Source organism: Phoca vitulina, unplaced genomic scaffold, assembly GCF_004348235.1.
Source record: "Phoca vitulina isolate PV1807 unplaced genomic scaffold, GSC_HSeal_1.0 scaffold26, whole genome shotgun sequence".
NCBI classification, from domain to species: domain Eukaryota; kingdom Metazoa; phylum Chordata; class Mammalia; order Carnivora; family Phocidae; genus Phoca; species Phoca vitulina.
In genome coordinates, this window is record NW_022589729.1 from 12,575,457 (window position 1) to 12,598,723 (window position 23,267).

Consider the following 23,267-nt stretch of genomic DNA (forward strand, 5'->3'; position numbering starts at 1 on the left):
AAAAATAAACAAGGGGAAATTACTATTGACCTTACAGAAATAAAAAGAAAATTATAAAGGGTCACTATGAACAATTATGCACCAAGTTAGATAATATAGAGGAAATGGAAACATTCTTAGAAAAATACAAACTATCAAAACTGACTCAAGAAGAAATAGACAATCTGAATAAAACTATAATAAGTGAAGAAAATAAAGTAGTAATCAAAAACTACCCACCCAGAAAAGCTCAGGCCCGAATGCCTCTATCACTGAATTTTATCAAACATTTAAAGAATAATCAATACCTATTTTTCACAAACTCTTCCACAAAAAAGAAGAGAAAGGAACACTTTTCAACTCCTTTTATAAGGCCAGTATTAGCCTGGTATCAAAACCATAGACATCACAAGAAAACTATAAACTAATACCTCCTATAAATATGGAAGAATCCTCAACAAAATACTAGCACCTCAAACCCAGCATTAAAAAGAAATATATAGCATGACAAGTGGAATTTATTCCAAGAATGCAAGTTTGATTTAATATCTGAAAAATCAATTAATTTAATATATAATCAGTAGAATAAAAAATAAAAATCATATGCTTATCTCAATAAACATTGAAAAAGCATGTGAAAAAATCAACACCTTTTCATTATATAAACACTCATTAAACTGAGAAAGGAACTTTTTCCACATGTCAAGAACATCTATGAAAAACTCACTGCTAAGATCATACTTAACAGTGAAAGAAAAGATGCTTTCTTGTTTAAATCAGGGACAAAACAGAGCACCACCTCTATCCATCATTATAAGAGAGGTCCCCGGCTAGGGTGATTAGGTAAGAAAAATAAATAAAAATCATATCAATTGGATAGGAAGAAGCAAAATTATCTGTTTGCAGAGGACATGATCTTATGTATAAAAAATACCGTAAAATCCACTAGCAATTAGTTAACAAATTCAGCCAAGTTTCAACAAAATCAATTAAAATATCCACATTTGCTATACATTTCCTGTAATAGTTAATTTTATGTGTCACTTTGACTGGGATGTGCGTCGCACAGATATGTGCCTGAACATTATTTCTGGGTTTGTCTGTATAGCGTGTCTTCAGATAAGACTGTCATCTGAGTGAGTAGACTGGGTAGAAAACTTTGCTCTCCCCAGTGAAAATTTGTATCCATTGTGGGCCTGAATAGGGGGGGAAAAAAAGCAGAGAAAGGAAGAATTTGCTCTCTGCTTGACTGCTGAGCTGGGATGCAAGTCTTCTGCACTTAGACTGGGATTTACATCATCAGCTTCCTCGGTTCGTGGACCTTTGAACTGACTGGGGCTTACGTCATTGGATCCCTGGTTCCCAGGCCTTCAGGTTTTAACTGGAACTGTTAGGGAGCAGCTAGACAGGAGCAGGGGAAGGAGCACCTGGAGGAATACCCCTGTGGTCAACACAACCAGCCAACATCCTCCACCGAAGGATGTCATAGCCTACAGGGACTCTCCCTAAGGAAATAAAAGCACAATCCAGAGAGAAGGTGTCCTCAACTTCATCTTTAAGTAGTTAAACATCCATTAACATAAATTAGCACTGCAATTATAGCCACAGTCACCAGGAGAAAGGCTGCCAAGAGAGTTCCAGTACAAATCTTGTAGGGTCAAAAACTCCCCCCTCCCAATGTGTGGGAGGAGTCCCCCAAATGATTAGAAGCAGCCTCCATTAGAGACCTTCCTGTCCATGACGCAAGACCCGCTCACATAAAAGAAAAAGACCCCTGCAGTCTCAGTGCAGTTGCCACCTCTGGGCCTGCCCTCTCCTACCTTGAGTGTACTGTTGCTTTAATAAAATCATCTTCTGCTTTCACTTGGGGCACGGATCTCTAATTCTTTATTGCTTGGTGCCAAGAGCCCAGACATAACACTTTTTGTGCAGACAGAACTATACCACCAGAGGTCAGATAGTCAGGCTCAGTCTCCCTATTCCACCAATTCCTTATAACCTATTTCTCTCTCTATCCTCTCCCTCTCTCTCTTTCTAAAATCTCTTATTGGTTCTGTTTCCCTGGAGAACCCAGACAATACATTTGCTATGAAGAATCCAAAAATGAAATTAGAAAAACAATTCCATTCACGGTAGCATCAAAAAGAAAAAATAACTCTTAGGAATAAATATAAGTTCAAAAAATGTATGTTGAAAATTACAAAATATTTTTGAAATAAATTCAAGGTCCAAATAAATGAAAAAGCATGGGCATGTACATGTACGTAGACTGGAATACTTAACATTGGTCCCATGGTATTAGTCCCCCAAACTGATCTGCAGAGTCAAAGAAAGCCCTATCAAGATCCCATGTTATTCTTCTGTAGAAATTGATAAGCCTAATTTAAAATTCATATGAAATTGTAAGGATCAAGAAGAAAGAAATCAATTCCAAAGAAGGAGAACTAAGTAGGGGCACTCCTGCTTCTTTATATCAAAAATTACCACAAAACAATAGTAACCCAAACACTGTGATATTGACACAAGGACAAACATAAAGTTTAATGAAATAGGATTGAGAGTCTTGAAATAAATCCATATATCTATAGTCAACTAATTTTTGACAAGCATGACAAAAACATTAAATGGGGGAAAGAATGGTCTTTTCAAACAAAGATGTTGGGACAACTGGAAAGCCACATGCAAAAGAATGAAATTAGATTCTTACCTCAGAAAACAGGAGCAAATTTTAAGACTTTGGATTTGGCAAAGAAATTTTAGATATAGTATCAGAAGCTCAAGCAACAAGAGAAAACAAAATAGATAAATTGGACTTCCTCAAAATTAAAAACTTTTGTTCTTCATCAAGAAAGTGAAAATGCCACCCACAAAAAAGGAGAAAACATTTGCAATTACATATCTAATAAGGGAATTGTATCTAGAATACACAGAGAACTGTTACAATTCAATGACAAAAAAGACAAAATCCCAATTAAGAAATGAAGGAAGGATCTGAATAGATATTTCTACAAGGAAAATATACGAGTGACCAACAGACATATGATAAATGCTCAGTGATGTCATTAGGCAAATGCAAAGCAAAGCCCCAGTGAGGTATCACGTCATACCCACTAACATGTGTAGAATCAAAGTCAGATCATGACCTTTGTTGGCAAGGTCATAGAGAAATCAGAATCCTTGGATGTTTTAGTGGGAATGTAAAATTGTGCAGCAGTTTTGGAAACAGTATGAAAGTTTCTCAAATAATTAAACAGAGTTACCACATGACCCAAAATTGCACTTCTAGGTATATATCCAAGAGAAATGAAAACATATGTCCACACGAAGAATTATACACAAATGTTAATAGCAGCATTATTCATAATAGTCAAAAAGTAGAAACAACTCAAATGTCCATCGACAGATGAATGAATAAACCATGTGTTTTATCCATAGAATGGAATATTCATCAGCCATAAAAAGGGAAAAACGTTGATTCATGCAACAATTTGGATGAACCTTGAAAACATTATAACATGTGAAAGAGAGCAGACACAAAATTCCACATATTATATGATACTATTCATATGAAAACCCAGAATGCGGACATCTATAGAGACAGAAAATAGAATACAGCTGGGTGTGGGTGGGTAGGATAGAGGGGTATTGTAGCTAAAGGGTCTTGTTTTTTCTTTTTTTTTTGTAAGGTGATGAAGATGTTTTAAATTTCACTGGGGTGACGATTGTACACATCTGTGAACATACTAAAAAACACTGAATTGGACACTTTAAATATATTATATGGTATATGAATTATATCTCAGTAAGTTTGTTTTTAAAATGAACATTAAATTTACATAAGATCATACTACCTAGTATTAGGTAGTTGTATCTTTTTAGTGTAACGCACTAAATTGGGAAGAAGTTCAAGTAACAGTTATAGCCTCAATTTGTTGAATGTGACCATATTTTAATATCATTCACTTCCTCTTTTAAGAACAAAAATACATAAGAAATAAAATCAAAGTTCTCTTTGTGCAATCGACAAAATATTTGAACTAGACTTGAAAGGTTTTTTTTTTCTTTTATACTTATTTTTAAAATATATTTTAATTTTTGGAGGAATATTCATATGTGCACACTGATGTTGATTTCAGTTTTCTAGGGAGTTGGAATTTTGTAGATCAGGTTCGTTTGATTGGTTGCAGGGAAACTGGGATCTGGGAGGGTATCAGTTAACATTTCAGAGCTCTCTTAATAAACACTGCCAGTCAAACCCCCACACACACTCACGAGGGAGAACATTCATACACATACACAAATATAATTAAGAGACAGGGAATGCAGGAAGTGCAAATAAATGCAGCCTCCAGGTGACTTCTAGACCTATCTTTAGCTACTCTGTTGATATTTGCCAGAGTGACCAGACTACATGACCATGGTGGGCAGCCAAAATGGATTTAGTGCAATAGAAGAGCCCTTTCCTGGTGGTATCACTTGACATTTACTCCTTTTCTATTCCTTTGGAAACTGTAAGTTGAATTTATATGTGGGAAGAAATAGAGTTCAAGAGTTTATTGATTTAAAGTATTGCTTGTGAGAGTCTTTGTTCCAGATCATTGTTTCTAATAACCCAGTTTGGTTCTACTAGAAAGACATGATCCCTGACACAATGCTATTGACTTTTGCCTCCAATCTCTAAATAAGGTTAAATGACAAAGATTTGCATAAATTAAGTGATCTAATATCTAGTGATATTAGGGGATATGGAGGGGATAATGTACTATGTAATAATAGAGACTTATTTAGATGACAATATAATGATAAGAAAAGTGGTCACATTATATAGAGAGGATTACTTTGAGAACTTTGAGGCCCTGGTCCTATTCAATCTAAGGAAGATGTCCTAGAAGCTGTTAGAAGAGAAAGTGTATTTTACTTTGCCGAATGTTTCCTTGACAAGAATTTTGTTAGGGTAACCCTGATGCTCTCTCATAGCCCATCTCCCTCCCATATTCAATATCTTCCATCAGAGATAAAAGAATACTTGATTAGTGAGATCCTCACACTGCCAAGGAACTGAATGGTGCCACAAACATGTAAGTTTGGAAATGAATCCTCCCCAAGTTGAGAATAAGGTGAAAATCTAGCTCAGGTAGACACCCTGATTGGAGAAACTAGCTAATCCATACCTGGGTCATTGACAACCCCCACGCAACCCCCCAAAGTCAAAGAGATGATAATGTGTTTTATTTTAAGCCTCTAAATTCATTACAATATTGTTACATGGCAGTAGGTATCTAATACATGCCCCCTTCACCATTGTCTTCCTTTGAGACTCAAATCACACATATTCATGGCTGCATGAAATTGTCTCACAGCTCACTGTTCGTTGCTTTCCACATTCTTTCTTTTCCCTCTGTGCGTTTCATTAGAGAATAACTGTGTATACTCTATGTATCTATGTCTCAATTTCACTAATCTTATTTTGTGCCATGTTGTAGGTTTTTAATCTCATCCTATGTATTTTTTATGTTGAAGATTATATTCTTCATTTCAGTAAGTTTGATTTGGTTCTTTTTTATATCTTCATGTCTCTACTTTTATTTTAGTAAATGTAGAATGCAGTTATAATAAACATTTTAATGTTCTTATCTGCTAATTTTAATGTCCTTATTCATTGTGAGTCAATTTTAGTTGGCTGAATTCTCTCTCCATTATTGTTCATGTTTTCCTCCTTCTTCATTGTCTGGAACTTTTAAATGGCTAACATTATGAATCTTACTTTGTTGCATGTTGGACATAGTTATTTATATTCCTGTAAATATTCTTAAACTTTGTTCTGGAATGCAGTTCTCAAAACAGTTTGATTATTTTGGGTCTTATTTTTATAATTTGTTAGTCAGGGTCCAGAGAAAAACTCAGTCTAGGTCAAAGTATACTAGGTATACTTCATTTTATTGTGCTTCACCTTATTGTGTGCAGTTTTTACAAACTGAAGGCTTGTGGCAACCCTAGTTGGGCAAGTGTATTGATGCCATTTTTCCAACAGCATATTCTCACTTCGTGCCTCTGTGCCACATTCTGGTAATTCTTAGAATATTTCAAACTTTTTCATTATTATTATACTTGTTATGGTGATCCGTGATCAGTGATCTTTGATGTTACTACTGTAATTGTTTGGGGGGACCACAAACTGCATTCATATAAGACAATGAACTTAATTGATAAATATGTGTATTTTAACTGCTCCACCAACTGGCCCTTCCCCTGCCTCTCTCCCTCTCCTCAGGCTTCCTTATTTCCTAAAACACAACAAAATAGAAATTAGGCCAATTAATAACCCTGCAATGGCCTCTAAGTATTCAAGTGAAGGTAAGAATTGCATGTCTCTCACTTTAAATCAAAAGCTAGAAATGATTAAGCTTATTGAGAAAGGCATGCCAAAAGCCAAGATAAGCTGAAATCTAGGTCTCTTACACCAAACAGCCAAGTTGGGAATGCAAGGAAATGTTCTCAAAGGATTAGAAGTGCTACTTAAATAAACACACAAATGCTGGGGGGGGGAGAAAAAAAGGCAAAATAGCCTTACTGCTGATATGGAGAAAGTTTGAGTGGTCTGGATAGAAGGTCAAATCAGTGACAACAGTTCCTTAAGCCAAAGCCTAATCCAGAGCAAGGTCCTAATTCTCTTCAAGTCTATGAAGGTTGAGAGAATTGAGGAAGTTGCAGAAGAAAAGTTAAAAGTTAGCAGAGATTGGTTCATGAGGTTTAAGGAAACAAGCCACTGGGGAGCCTGGGTGGCTCAGTGGGTTAAGCATTTGCCTTTGGCTCAGGTTATGATCCCAGGGTCCTGGGATCGAGTCTCGCATGGGGCTCCTTGCTCAGCGGGGAGCCTGCTTTTCCCTCTACCTGCCACTCCCCCTGCTTGTGCTTGAGCTTTCTCTCTTTCAAATAAATAAATAAAATTCTTAAAAAAAAAGGAAACAAAGCATCCATATAATAAATACAAGATGAAGCAGCAAGTGCTGATGTAGAAGCTGCAGCAAGCTATCCACAAGATCTAGCTCAGATCAGTAATGAAGGTGGCTACACTAAATATCAGATATTCAATGTAGATGAAACAGCTTTGTATCAGAACATTTTCTCTAGGACTTTCATAGCTAGAGAGGCAAATGCCTGGCTTCACAACTTCAAAAGACAACTGACTCTCTTGTTAGGGGCTGATGCAGCTGGTGACTTAAAGTTGAAGCCAATACTCATTTACCATTCTGAAAATCCTAGGGACCTTAGGAATTATGGCTAAATCTACTCTGCCTGTGTTCTATAAATGGAATAATAAAGTCTGGACAATGGTATGTCTGTCTGCACCATGGTTTACTGAATATTTTAAACCCACTATTGACCTATCAAACTTTAACAAAGAGTTGATTTTTGTGGATGAGCAAATAATGTGGTTTCTTGAGGTGGAATCTATTCCCAGTGAAGACACTGTGAAGACTGTTGAAGTGACAGCAAAGATTAGAATATTACATAAACTTAGTGGACAAAGCATCAGAGTTTAAGAGGACTGCCTCCAATTGTGAAAGTTCTATTGTGGGTAAAATGCTATCAAACAGCATCACAGGCTACAGAGAAATAATGAAAGGAAGAGTCGTTCAATGAAGTAAACTTCATTATTGTCTTATTTTTAAAGACTGTCACAGCCCCCTCAGCCTCCAGCAATTGTCACCCTGATCCAGCAGCAGCCATCGACATCGAGGCAAGACCCTCCATCAGCAAAAAGGTTGAGATGAAAGTTCAGATGATAGTTAGCATTTTTAGTAATGAAGTGTTTTTCAATTAAGGTATGTACATTTTTTAGACACACTGCTATTTGCACACTTAATAGATAAGAGTATAAGGTAAACATAAATTCTATATTTACTGGAAACCAAAAAATTCATTTGACTCACTTTATTCTGATATTTACTTTATTGCAGTGGTCTGGGATCAAACCCACAATTTTTCCAGGTATGCCTGTATTCCTTACAACTGAGGCATGACTTTTGTCAGTGCTCCACGAATTATTATTGTTCCTATTCTGGCTTATAAAAACACCTTTCTAGGCCCTGTGTGAGTGCCAGATACTGTTCTCTAATCCTATAGTGTGGTTTCTTCCTGGATGTCCAGTAATTTCCTCATATGTATACACTCAAAAGTATTCTGTTAAATACCCAAGGGCAACTCTCTGCAGTTCTATGGGGTTCTCTCTCTCCACTGTTTTCCCCTCTTTGGGATTCTAACCAACAAACTAGAAAACACCTAGGTCTCACTAAACTCTGAAGTTTTTCCTCAACCTATGGAATCTTTTGGTCTCTTCTTGCATTTTCTTTCCCTGTACCATATCCTGAAACCTCTTTCAAGACAATAAACTGGGGCAATCATAGACCTCACCTTGGTTGTTCCCGTCTCTCATGGATCACTGTCCTTTTTTGCCTATTGTTCAGTGTCTTAAAATCAGTATTTTTATATTTTTTAATCTTTTTTTTTGTATTGTTATGTAGGAAGGTGGATCCAGTCCCTGTTATAACATCTTGGTTAGAAGCAAGTCTATTTAGAGATTTTTAATTTTATTTAATATTAAATATATTTATTGATTTTATTTTTCATGTTTTTTCACTTTACATATTTTTTGTAAATGGAAGAGATAATTTAGTCGGCACTCAGTTACAACACAGAATATATACTAGGAACACAGCTGGAAAAGTGGAGCAGAAGGAAATAGATGCAGAAAAATGTCACAAATAGAAGTTTTAAATTTTTTCCTGATTTGTATAATTAAGATTTAATCTACACTGAGTAATGTCTAGAATTATTGAATCATATATTATACACCTGAAACTGATGTAACACTGTATGTTGATTATACTGGGATTAAATTTTTAAAAAGGATTTAATCTAAACAGTTGAGTTTAATTTTAATTTTCCTAATTTACCATTTGGTAGCCACTCTGTATAGCTATTTTGATTAAAAATAAAACAAAAATATAAACAGATTCTGCTTTTGCTCTCTAGCAAATTAAGACTTTGTCAAAAGTAGAGAAAGCTCAGCACAGGAAATGAAGTCCTGTAATAAAATGTAGAAAATTATTATCAAGAATAATGAAAGTTCGAATATTTAAAAAATATGAATCTTAATTATTCTGAAAAAAATTTTTTATGAATTTAATAATGATGCTAAATTTATATATATTAATTATTCTGGAATAATATATTATTCCTTTAGGCTAAAAAATATTGGGGCAAGTAAATACGTATACACAAAAAATGCAGATATATTTTTTTGTGAACTTGAAAAAACTATCCGAATTATCAAATGTATTACGTTAAATGTATGACTAGAATTGTACCAAGATGCTTAAATTTGTGTGCAAGTTAAAATGTCTTTTTAAAACCCTAGAGGTTACTAAGGGAACCCTTCTGAAAATCAAACTAATATTGAAATCAAACCTTCAATTATTATGAATGGTTTATGTGTAAATTTTCTCATCTCATGTCTTTTTAAAGTAAGCTTTTTTGAATACATAGAAATAAAATTTAAAAATTGTGAGGTTTTGCTGATTTTATTCTTAAAGAGCAAATAATTTACATATCAGAAATGCTTCTTGGAAAGTTATTATCAGGCCTAATTTTATAAATGGCATTATAAATTTTAATTTAATGGATTTTTATCATTTCAGTAACATAGATCTAAAGTTGTGGAGCCTCTTCTCATCATCACCTGCAACATTCTTAAGTAAACTAAGTGGCACTAAATATCATTTGAGTGGATAATTTAGCTGAGTTGTTGAACTTCAAGGTAATTTTAACATGTTATTTGTGCTTCTTCCTAAATTTGTTGGAAAAATTTTGTAAACACTAAAATTTTAAAAATCTGATTTTTTTCTGTATAAGAAAAATGACAGAAATACAATGAAGTCATCAGTACTTATTTTGAGAAAATAATAACTTAGTTCTTTTAAAATTTTTAAATGTTTGAGGGGCACCTGGGTGGCTGGGTTGGTTAAGCATCTGTCTTTGGCTTAGATCATGATCCCAGGGTCCTGGGATAGAGCTGTGCATCAGGCTCCCTATTCAGCGGGGAGTCTGCTTCTCCCTCTCCCTCTGCTGTTCCCCCTGCTTGTGCTCTCTCTTTCTTTCTCTGTCAAATAAATAAAGAAAATCTTAAAAAAAATAAAATAAAATTTTTAAGTGTTTGATAAAAAATTTAATTTACTCACTGAATGTAACCTGATTTTTAGAATTTAGGGTATTAAGGAAGTTTTGGAAAATGCACATACTACATCAGGTGATAGATTACATTTTCTCAAAATATATATTTTCATTGACAATCACATGAGATTAAATTTATTAGACTATTTCACAGTAAACCTAAAGAACATGTTAGTGTGATCTTTTAGGTAACTTGAGTCAATTGAATTGAATCTTCTGAAAATGGCCAATTCTAGAAATTGTACTTGACATGTTATTGCATTAAAAATAATATTGAGAAAGAATATTTGATATAAATGCTGTTAATTGGAATAATATGACAGTCAATTAAGCTTCATAGGTGTTTGAGCCTCTTTTTTTAAATTTCTAGATGTGTTAATGAACTGCAGCCTACATTTATATTCATAATTATAAGAGATAAAAACAACAAATTGTTCTATCCCATTTTCTAGAAGTTGGCTCATAGTTAACACTATTTGTCCAACTCTTTTGTGTTTTTGCAAGAATTAGCATGATAAAAGCAGGCATGATTTTGCAGATTTAATTATATTTTTGCTGTTATCTGATAATGATCTTACTTGACTTTCCTTTTTAACAATACTCTGGTTCCTAAATTCTATAAATCAAGAGACAACTTCATACGTTTGTTGAAGAAATTAAATGCCTACTACATGGCACTTCAAACCCAAAACATTTTGCCTTATCAAAGAAACTGTGGATCTTGCTACCCTTAGTTGAAAATTTTAAGTATACAAACACTGCATTAAACCTTTAGGGATTTAGTAAAGGAGTTACGCTCTTGATTTCAAATGTACTACAAAAGCACTTTGCATTGAACTATGTATTCAAGTAGGAAGAATTTCAGTAGTTGAATGCCCTTAGATTCCCCCCTGCACACCCCCATCCCCATCCTCAGTCCTTCCTATTCTGCTAACTTACATCTAAGCAATTATAATCTTATAATTGAGGAGAGACACCTTTTATCTGTGTAGGGACGTACTTGATAACTAATGAAAATAAAAGATACTCTCCCCAGAAAAATTCCCAGGCACATACAGTTGTGCAAGCAAGAAAAGAGCCTATAGACCTCCTCAAGAGCTTTACCTTTGAGCTTTTCCAGTAATCCAGACAGCACCTGACCCTGCACCAGAAAATCACCAATCACTTAAAATGACAACTGCCTCAGAAGAGAACTCCATCCAGACCTAATTAAGTCCTGCAAAGTCTGATTGTCCTCCCTTCTTTCCCATTTCCCACTACCTCACCCTTGTACTCCCTACATAATTCTGTGACTATATTCTTAGTCATGGTGTTGTCACTGGCACATACCTCATTTCTTTTTTCCCCTCAGTTACAGCACAAGGTATTTTTACTGCTCTTTACTATCCATCCGTGCATCCTCCCCGCTACTGCCCTCTGCTTCCTGTGCCGGATCTAAAGCCCCACTTCTCCTCTTCATCCGCAGCCACTCTATGCACACATGTTGAAAGATTTCCATTATGTGCTCTGGAGGCCTTCCCATGGTTAGTGGATAATGAATATTCCCTGGAGCTCTAAAGGTGAGGTTGTTTACTCTCCCACATTCCAGGTTACTCCCTCCTCTTTCTAAGAGCTCCTCTTAGATCACTTACTTCTAAGAGTTACTTCTTTAAAGCCCGTTTCTATCACACAGTTGTATCACCAGAGTTGAATCACCAGGGTCGAAGAACAATGCCCGTGTGCAATACTTTACACCATTAAAACATGTTGATTTTTGTGATACGTACTTCACTCGTGGGAGAACAGAATTACATACAAATATCCATTAAGATTTAAAAAAATTTTTTCCCAATCCATAGTCACCCTGAACTGCTCCACGTGCAGATGAAGTACCCACCCCTTTATCCTGCCTGGGGCTGCTAGGCCCTCCAGACTGTGGAGTTGGGGCCCAGCACCCACCCCCTGCATAGTCTCCAATGAGGAGGGGGCCCACCTGCCAAAAACCACCCTGAGGCGGCAGCTAAAGATGGGCTACAGTCAGTCCCAGTTTGGACTTGCAGCCTGATGAGGTCCAGGGCTTCTCCAACAGCTAGGGGTCCCTCCTGTCTCATTAGATGAAACTCCACCCAACCAGCAAGGCCCAGTCTTATCAGGGCAGGCAGGCCAGTATCCTGCAGCTCTGCCTTCAGGTGGGATAGGCACATTTGTGTAGTTTAGTGCTTAGAGACAAGCAGATGCCTTTTGTCCCTAAGATCCTGTTCCTGTGACCAGGTCTCTCCAGACCCAAGTCCTGTTCCAAGTCCTTGGTGACCCTCCGTTAAGTTTTGACATAAACTGTGAATGAATATTTTTTCCTGAGTAAAGTACAAAACTCCACTGCATAATTCTACTTGGTGCTGAGAAAAAAAATCAATAGCCATATAATAAACATACTTACAATAATGATGTCTTCTATTAGAAAATACACTTTAAGTTACTGTTTATATCATTGAAATTGATTTCTGAAAAAGTCTATTTGTCCTCAGCAACCTCAAGCTAACTATCTCTAACAATACCCTATCTTACAATATTTTTTAAATTAACTAAAATATCTACATTCATGCTGGCTACAGTTTTATCTATACAGCATAAATGCTATTTATATTCTTGATTATCCAATATAACAGAAGTCCTACAATCAGAAGTAGACTAACTATAATTGTGTAATTTATATCTACGGAAGTCTTTTTCCCAACTTCATCTACCAGGAATATGGAAGACAGGTAGTATTATTTGTGTAACCCATAAGCTAAAGATATTGCTGTATCACCTTTTATTCTCTCTGGAACATCTCGCACAAAATATATGACTTAGACTAATTTTTCCTAACATTCCCAAAATACTGAAGTACTAACATTTTATTAACTTACAAAACACAACTATTAATTTTAAAATCATAAATTTAACGACTGCTTTTTGCATTGATTATGAAATCTTACAGGTGAAACACCAAGAAATGCTCTTTATATTTTATTTTGTTCTTGCTAACTTAGTCCAGGATCACCCTATCACACTGTGATGATTCTTTATTTGGCAATGTTTGTTGACCAAACACAATAACATGTTGATTTAAACTGCCAGAAAAATGTGTCAAAAAATCTGATGTTTTAGAAGCCGCTGTTTGTCTCTCTTCCTCAGTTTCTCTCTCTTTTTTTAAAAAAAATTAAAGGCACCTTATTCTTACTTTCTCTTAGTTTTGGTGAAATTAACCTTAGTATAGTCAGACGGAAAGGATTCTAGTGAACACATGGAGTTTACCTACTAATTCTAGATTATGCTGTGTCTTGACTTGCAGAAACTTACACCCAAATACTTGTACTTCTTAATTACATTGTTAAAGGATGGGGGGAAATATTCCTTAAACCAGGACTTCTTAATGACTTTTGTGTCACTGACCATTTTGAGCCTAAAACAGCACCTTTTCAGAATGTTTTTAAATACTATAAAATAGGAATATTCACAAAATAAATTAATGTTATTAAAACAAAGTTTTATCCACACACACGTTATGAGGGAGACTGTAGACCCCAGACACTTACATGGTTCAAGTGTGTTTCAATTAACATTGGGGCATGAAAAACCTTGACCCAGTTATCAAGTCACAACGTTACAGACACACCATTTCATCGAAATCTATTACATAACTTATGACAAATGGAAATGTGACTGTTTTTTTTAGAACATAATTGTTTAAATCAGTGATACATGCAAATATATAGAGATGCATTTTAGAGCTAGGAAAAATCATGGTATGACATCATTTTAAGGTAAACTCATTCATACCTTAATGGCAGTGGATGCAATTTGAATGTGGTGAAGTCTCCGAAGGGTGCTGTCCCTGTCAATGAAATAGGAAGCGGCTAGTTGATGTAGCGTCTCCAGTGTGACCATAGAGCTATTGGTGCTGGAATCACTTCCTTCAGATCTTTTGCTCAGCTTCCGCTTGTCCACAAAAATTGTGAGTGACTCCTCTCCTGCATTAATAATATTTAAAATTATTCCATTTTGCACTTAAAATCAATTTTTCAATTATCTGCAGGTGAGGAAGTATAGATGACAGACATAATGAAACAACAGAGTGATAAGCAACAAAAGTCAAGTTTAACTTTTGTGTTCTTCATGAATATTTCTCATGTGCCTAGAATGGTACATGAGCTATTGAACCCTGTAAATACTTATTTAGTAAATGTTGAATAGCTAGCATTTGTGGAACAATTTCTCTAGATTTTATTGACTTTCTCATATAGTTTAGTTTACCTAACACCTATATGACACAAAAGCAAATTAAGAACGGAAAATATGTAAATTGAACTTAAGTGGGGTGCGTGATATAAAATTGTATATGCTCAGAAATGTTTACCGTGGATCAGCATGACTAATGGAAACATGACCAAGCACGTTACTAAACACTAACCGTTTTTTTAAAAAGATTTTATTTTAGTAAACTGTACGCTTAACGTGGGGCTCAAACTTACAACCCCAAGATAAAGAGTTCCATGTTCTACAGACTGAGCCAGCCAGGCACCCCTAGCCATTTTTAACTGAACCTCGAAAATTCAGAGAAAACATACATATGCATATATAGTTATGTAAGCATACATGAATTAAATTCAGAGGTTTCCTACATGTGGCATTACATAAAAATATTATGTGTTAATAAGCTCTATGGAAATCATTAAACTCCATGGAAGATTTAGGTATTGACAATGGATTTTTGAAGGTGAAATTTGAAGTATAATATAATTAAACTGCAATTTTCAGTGTTCACATATTTACAAAAAATATCAATGGTATTTAAATTTAACATTAAGAACTTGCCGTTTTCAGATTTCCATATTCTTGGATATTCATCTAGCATATAATTGTCAGACTTGATGCTTACTCTCATTCTCTCAGGAACCCACTGTTCTGGTGGCATTATGCCCGCTTACAAATTGACAAGCCAGTTTTATAAAATACCAAATAAATAAAATAATACTAAATTTAAAATGACATATCCTTGGTGACTATCCAATCCTAAGTCACAGCTTATAACAACAGATAAAGCAAGAGATCAGGTCAGTTGATATCAGAAGTAAAGTGTTATCAATGTTATTTCTGAAAGGTGACATTCTCAGTTTGTATTTGGATCCCAACATGCATACTGGAAATCAAATAGCCTAACTAGAACAGCGGAAAAAAAATCCTTCAAAAAAATGAACGAGTGGGTCAATTATCAACAGCATTAGGTCATGTGCAGATAAATATCTTTCAGGTGGGAACATCTGAAAGCGAAAAGGGAAAATATTATGTAAATCCCTATAGCAACAAACAAAAAAATCCCCAGTGATTACTTACCCCCAGGAAAAGAGGATAACTAGGGTGGAAGTGTGAGTGAGTGTATCTCAGAAAGACCAATGAATCTGAGGAAAAGAGTGACCCATGTGCCACGTTGTGAGAGAGTACCAAAACAAACCTCCTGTACATGGATGTATGAAGAGCAATAGTTCTGTCGTAGTCTAAGAACTCATAATGAGCATCTATCACCCATGCAAGTGCTATGGTCTGAAGGTTTGTGTCCCCTCAAAACTTATATGTGAAATCCTAACCCCCAAAGATGAAAGTATTAAGAGGTAGGGCTTTTGGGAGATGCTTAGGTCATGATATCAGAGCCCACATCAAATGGAATCAGTATCTTTCTAAAAGAGACTCCAGGAGAGATCCCTTGCCCCTTCCACCGTGTGAAAATACAAGAAGTCTGCAACCCTAAAAAGGCCCCTAATGCAACCATGCTGGCACCGTGATCTTGGACTTCTAGCTTTCAGAACAGTGAGCAATAAATTTCTGCTGTTTATAAGCCACCCAGTCTGTGGTGTTTTGTTAGCAGCCCAAATGGACTAATACAGCAAGAGACATGTCTCATTAAGAAAGGTTAAAAACAAAATGGCAAAGATCTTGGTAAATGTAAATAAAAAGGAAGCAAAGTTAAGTCTTGATATCCAATATTGTAGAATTGACTAAATACTACTAAATTGACTAAAATTATTAAATGGGAAAAAGAAAAACATTGTATAATGAGTGCTAAAGACTAAGACTTGCCAAGTTGCTTTAATGGCAACACTTTTCATAAAGCAGAAAATACAGGAAATATAGGTTAAAATAGTACAAGAAATGCAAATTAAAATATATTGATATATCACTCTGCAATTATGGAATTTGCCAAAATCCAAAAGTTTGACGACTTTGCCAAAGCTGTTGGCAAACTGGAAAGAAAACAGGCCCTCTGATATATTTCTGGTAGTGATGCAAAATGATGTAACTATAGAGAGAAATTTGGCAATAGTTAGCAATAATTGACTCAGCAATCCTACTTTTAAGAATCTATCCCAAAAAACACTGGCTAAAATATGCAAAAGTCTTCTTACTGTGGCTTTATTTGTAATATTTGTAGCAACACAGATACCTACCTAATCAGGAAGAATAAACTATGTTGCATCTATACAGTACAATACCATGCAGCCGTAAGAAGTGAGAATGATTTAAAACATTTATTCATAATAAAATTTTTAAAGTAACTAGTTAAGGGGCGCCTGGGTGGCTCAGTCGTTAAGCATCTGCCTTCGGCTCAGGTCATGATCCCAGGGTCCTGGGATCGAGCCCCGCATCGGGCTCCCTGCTCAGTGGGAAGCCTGCTTCTCCCTCTCCCATTCCCCCTGCTTGTGTTCCCTCTCTCGCTGTGTCTCTCTCTGTCAAATAAATAAAAAATCTTAAAAAAAAAAATAAAAAATAAAGTAACTAGTTAAGTTCATGATTATAATATTAAGACTAAAATGAAATTCTGGATGATTTGGCAGTTCTTAGATGATTCTATTTAGAAAATATATCTGAATGTCCAAGTTTAACGCCTAGCATTCACGTTTTCTACAGATTCCTATAGATAGAAGGAAGCTTAACTGCCTATTCTTTAAAATAATATCTAATCTTTTCTTCAATTCATTAATATATTAAATTCAAAATATGGATTCAATTGATTTATTGGAAATTAGTTTTGCCTTCTGGGGATTCAAGAAAACCATTTAAATATGTGAAGAGATCATCTTCACTATCTCTTTTTGGATAGTAGTGAATTTTCTTATTACTGGAGGTGCCCAACATGAATTGAAAAATTATACATCATTGAGCAGAAGAGATAATTAGATCACTAGAATGGACTCTTGCACTGAATTATGAGGTGCTGGAAGAAAGAAAAATATAGAATTAATTATTATAGTTTAGATGTAAGTGTGCCAACTTTTAGTGCCAAATAGATTTGGGTTTTTTTTTTGACAGAGAGAGGCACAGCGAGAGAAGGAACACAAGCAGGGGGAGTGGGAGAGGGAGAAGCAGGCTTCCCGCAGAGCAGGGAGCCCGATGTGGGGCTCGATCCCAGGACCCCGGGACCATGACCCGAGCTGAAGGCAGACGCTTAACGACTGAGCCACCCAGGCGCCCCTAGATTTGGGTTTTAATACTGGCTTCTATTTAGTAACTGAATGATCTTGAACTGTATAACTTGACTCAGTTTCCTTTCATGTAACATGAGCAGAGTATTCCTCAAAGAGTAGCTAGATGCATGAAACAGATAATATCTGTAAAGGATTTAGAATATGACTGGACTACAGTAAGAATTCAAAAGTTGTTGGCATGGTATTATTCTTTTATTTACCTCAATTCCTTAAAATTTATAATAAAACAACTCATTCCATATCTACATATCTGTAGTAATTTTAGTTATTTTGTCTTATTTGTGATGAACAGAAGCCTCCTTTTCTATTTCTTTTATAAATGCATGAACCCTCATCCTACCATCTGTATCCACAAATGGTGAGTAAATATCTCTCAAAATAGTCCTTTAATATTATATCTCTCTATATGTCTTCACCCTTCAGGTGAAAATTCTTTAGTGGGACCTCAGTTGAGTCATATATCACACAAAAAAAGAGGAGTAGCATAATATTATTTTTTTAAAAAGCAAATTAAAATATTTGATTTAAGAATATTTTGTAGATGTTAAGCTGTCCTGTGATAATTTGGAAAATGACACATAACAAGAGCTAGGGATTACTATTTCAGAGTGGTCCTATGTTACGATATGAATAATAAATGCTAATATAGGTTTAAGCAATCAAAGATGTCCATAGAGAAATGATGGCCCATAATCATCAGCATGAGTAAGAACAGCTTCCATTCTCTATCTAGTGGAGATTTAAAAAAATATTTCCTTTGTTTTTCAGAGTCCACATTTGTTTGTAAGGTACAGGTAAATGTGTTTTCTTCCTTCTATCCTGAGAGCAAATATATATTATAGACAACAGAAAAAAATCAAAGGAAAAAATACTGTAAATCTTTATACACATGTATTAACAGTTTTACAGTTCATTCTTTGTTGTTGTTGTTTTAATTTGAAGGAGATATGATATAATAAGAGAAAGGAAAATGTGAGTTTTGGAGCCAGGTGTTTGTGAAGGTAAATCCTGACAGCTCATAGTCCTCTAACTTAATGACTGTGGGGTTTTGGTAAAGTTACAGTCACCCTTAGCATTTCCATCTCTAAAAGAGAAGCAATATCCTACTCTCATCTGTTTGAAAAGACTAAGCAATATAATTTATCCATAGAACCTGGTAGAACACATATAATATGTACAATAAATGTTGGTTTTCTCTCTTTTCCTTTTTTTTTTTTTTTAATTTAGGGCCTAACAGTAAACGAGGAGGTTTTAAATTTTTACAAGTTAGCATTTCATAGATATTAAATTTCACCACAGGAACCTGGACTTAGTCAAAATTGTCTTCTAGTGGATCTTATAATCAAGATCCATGCGATGATTAAACATAGCAGTTGGTTATTCTTTCCAATAAAGTGATAAAGAGAAACCACTCATAAGTTGCTCATGGTTCTTTTCTACAGTTGAACATTAACCCATGTATGCTAAAGCTTTCCCTGTAGTGAAGCACGTGAGGCAGTCTAGATTACTGAAATTGTTCTTATGAATACCTTCTTTTAAACCCTTATTTACAACAAACTAGACAACTATGTGATGTAAGCTGGGTAGTTTATGCTAAATTTCAAGTGTTATAAATCATGGATTGTTAAATACCTGAGATATTTTGACAAGGCTACTCAATCTACATCGGAAATAAGTCTATTTCTTTCCTCTAAAAAATCTGTTTTTTTTAATTATATATAACTACCTTTTTTTTTTAAGTTTTTACTTATTTATTTGACAGAGAGAGAGATAGCGAGAGCAGGAACACAAGCAGGGGGAGTGGGAGAGGGAGAAGCAGGCAGGAACACAAGCAGGGGGAGTGGGAGAGGGAGAAGCAGGCAGGAACACAAGCAGGGGGAGTGGGAAAGGGAGTAGAAGGCAGGAACACAAGCAGGGGGTGTGGGAAAGGGAGTAGCAGCTTTCCCACAGAGCAGGGAGCCCAATGTGGGGTTCATCCCAGGACCCTGGGATCATGACCTGAGCTGACCTGAGCCCAAGACAGATGCTTAACCACGGAGCCCGCCCCTTTAACTACCATGTTTTTGTGATGTTTATGGTCTTTATAGTCTTTGAAACTTTTACAGTCAGCTTTAAGAAAAAAAGAATGCAAAAAAAAAAAAAAAAAAGAAGAAAGCATTCTTTAGTTGTAACTCTCAAGTATTCAATTATAAAAGGTCATCAGAATTCTACATAAATAACACACAATATTCAGATTTAAAAACTGAGATATTATTCAATCAACTAAAAATTTGTGTTCAAATGTCATTTTTATTCCTATTTTTTCAACCAGCTGTAGCTCATAAGCATGACATGAGTACCAAAGGACATCCACACATTTTGTAAAAACTAAATGTGATTCTGAAAACGATTCAACATTCTGAGTTTGTTAGAAAGTAAAAAGGATTAATGACTGTGGATATAAAAAGATGTGATTATTTCACACAGAAATCGTGCAGCTGTGTCTTTTACAACTAAAATACTGCGGTAGTTTATGGACATTAAAAGCACATATTGAAGGATGCTTTCAGAGAGAATGCAAAACAGAAGGCAATAAAACAACAACAAAAAACCAATCATGACTTTAATGTTATCCTATGATCGGTTCATAAGAAGCAATTAGGTACATTTGATATGCTGTTGACCTCATTGTAATGAACTTTTCTGTCCTGATTTTCAAATCATCTATGTTATGTCCATGAGGAAGAAAAATTTTAAAGAAATTTTGTACTATTGTATTTTCCTTGGATTTTCTCAACTTGCATTCTCATATATACAGTTATTGAGAATAAAGGGAATGCTCTCAAAAGGTTAGAACAAGTTAAAAAACAATGGATAATAGAATGAATAAAAGAATCCTACAGATAAATCAATAATGATGATGTGGCAGATTGCATTAATTTTTGCAATTACTTTCGGCACAATGATGGATGCAAATATGCATACATGGATTAATGGTCCATTGTAAAGAACTATAAACAGTTCATGAGTGATTTCCTTTAACTTGGTATGGGAAAGGATAACACTTGGGTCAGTGGAATACATGAAAGCCAGTATGCCATGAGCTAGTACAAGGTTTGAGCAGCACTGCAAAGTTAAACAAATTCTTTAGCTTTTTCCCTCTGCAAGAAGGACAGCATGTTCCAAAGAGAACCTTCTTCAACTTGATTCTTGGAACGAAGAGACACCCAGAGCAGAACACAGAGGATCCACAATCAAAGCATATTAGTTGTTTTGTTTTTTATTTCTTTACTGTGATGAAAATAGCTCTTACAGATTGACTGTATTTTATGTTATCATTGCTCTGCCCTTGGGTTAGTCTACCAACCTATAATGTTTACCATTCCACCCAGACAAAAACAAAACAAAACAAACAAACAAAACAACTGTACATTTATGGTAGATGTCTTCCTGGTCATCCAACTTCCTTACACTGGAAGATCTTATTTTGAATGTCCTTTTTGCTTTTGTGTGAGTTTTACTTATAAAGAACTGCTATTTGAGTAGAAATCTTTCTCATAGGACTAACCAATGCAAACACAGCTTAAATGTAATTGTTCGTAGGTTTTACTTTTGATGTATCGTTTTAACCCAAAAATGTTACCCTATTTGTTGGTAATGAGAGATCACATTATTCCTTGTGTTAAAGTCTTATAATATTTTGGGTATAGCAGCTCTTTTGAAATTATATTTCAGTTTTTACAGTGTACTTTGCTCTCACTACTGATGATTGTCCTTTCTTCACTTAACATGTTAAAAGGTAACATCCTGATGATATCTCTCTTTCCACCAATATAGTGTTGTAGAAAAAAACAGACAGTGTTTTAGAAACAAACAGACATAAAAAAAAAAATCGATCTGAGAAAAAAAGGCTTCTGACAAGAAGCAGAGCCAAATATCTAAAGGCAGTAAAAACAGACATGTTGGCTTAACACCAATTGGCATCTGCAAGATATTATGGGAAGGAAATAACTAGTCTTAGAGAGCTTCAACAAAGAAACGTAATATGTTTTGCAAAACACTCCAAATGAAAGCATCAGACTTTTGGATTATTAACAGTTATCCGCCCGAAAAGTCTGAAAAATTTTTAAACAAAATTGCCCAGCTACCATAATGTTCTCTATAAAGCAATGACATGAAAAAAGAGGAACTGGAAATAAATAGTTCCCATGTCAGATGAAACTGAATCTACCCCGAGTGAAACACAATTAAGTTACTTACCTCTCTTTTGGAGTTGTTTACAACGTCATAATGAATATTTTTGTTATGTATGTTACAGACGCCTGCTATTATTTTGGTAAGATTAATTTTCAGAAGTGAGATTTCTCAAACAGTTAAGAACACTCTACATTTATATAGATACTCTAAACGGAACTGTTCAACCTTAATGTGCATATAAATCACCCAGAGATCTTGTTAACATGTAGATTCTGATTCATTAATCTGAGATGGAATCTGAGATTCTGCAGTTCTAACAAGCTCCAAGGTAATGCTGATGCTACTAGATCATGAACCACACTTGAGTAATGAGTCTCTAAACCACAGTAAAACTTATTACCAATTTAAATGTATGTATTTGTCAGTCACCTGTGTGTTCCCTTAAGGAAGGTGTTGGGTCTTTGCACTGTTACAGGTAACTCAGTACATGTTTGTCAAACAATGGACAGATGATTTATCTACCTTATCAAAGTGCTATAAGTAAGAAAAACATATAACCAAATGTATAAAATACTAAAACTTAACATTTATCTTTTGATTTAGTTGCCAGGAATGTCATTATTAAGATCCATCAACATAGCAATTTTAATCCCAATTTCTTTTGTGTTATGTTTATGGCTATTTACAGAAATGGTTTCAAATCATTTGAGTAGATAACTGCCTTAAAAACCATTAAAATTTAATTAACAATATTATTTTAATTTCCATTTTTTGAAAATTTTCTTTGCCAGAAAAACATGAGAAATAAAGATAGAGGGGAAAAAGAGAGATGAGAGACAGATTGAGACAGAGATAGAAAGAGACAGAGACAGAGGAATGGATATAACTAACCTTATGTAGTACATCTTTAGTTTTAAAAACCAATATGGCAATTTTTTCCCTCTTCAATACCATTATTTTAATGATTCCCTGCGATGAAGCTTCAGAAAAGATTTCATTTTCTTGCTTTCAGTTCTTTTTCTTAAAACAGAATATGCACTCTAATAGAGGAAATAGTTCCATGCATTTTTAGTGAGTATTTCTATTTGCATATGTTTTTAGCAGATTTGCTTCTTTAATTATGTTACAGTTATACTAAAATAAAAGGAATTTGTATTTCCTATGAAGAGACCAAATGAAAATGAGAAACACAACCACTAATCAATTTTGAAAGAAGGTGGTGTATGACATAGAATTAAAACTATCTGTGGACACTTAATACAGAGTGTAATTTACATAGACAAAAGTGAGAATTGAGTATTTCTGAAATCAAATAAGGATATTTAGAATCTTACACTCATAGGGATGTAAGACAATTTTTAAAAATCGAATTGCTGT

General features: G+C 34.9%; 1 protein-coding gene across 5 annotated transcripts in view; it reads right to left on the bottom strand.

Moving 5' to 3' along the window:
- Positions 1 to 23,267, bottom strand: part of BRINP3 (BMP/retinoic acid inducible neural specific 3) — a 376,908-nt gene that overhangs the window by 166,461 nt on the left and 187,180 nt on the right. For all 5 annotated transcript variants that reach the window (XM_032422122.1, XM_032422126.1, XM_032422123.1 and 2 more), the window contains one exon: positions 14,014 to 14,204. In XM_032422122.1, coding sequence (XP_032278013.1) covers positions 14,014 to 14,204 — 191 coding nt within the window. The remainder of the gene's footprint in view (positions 1 to 14,013; positions 14,205 to 23,267) is intronic.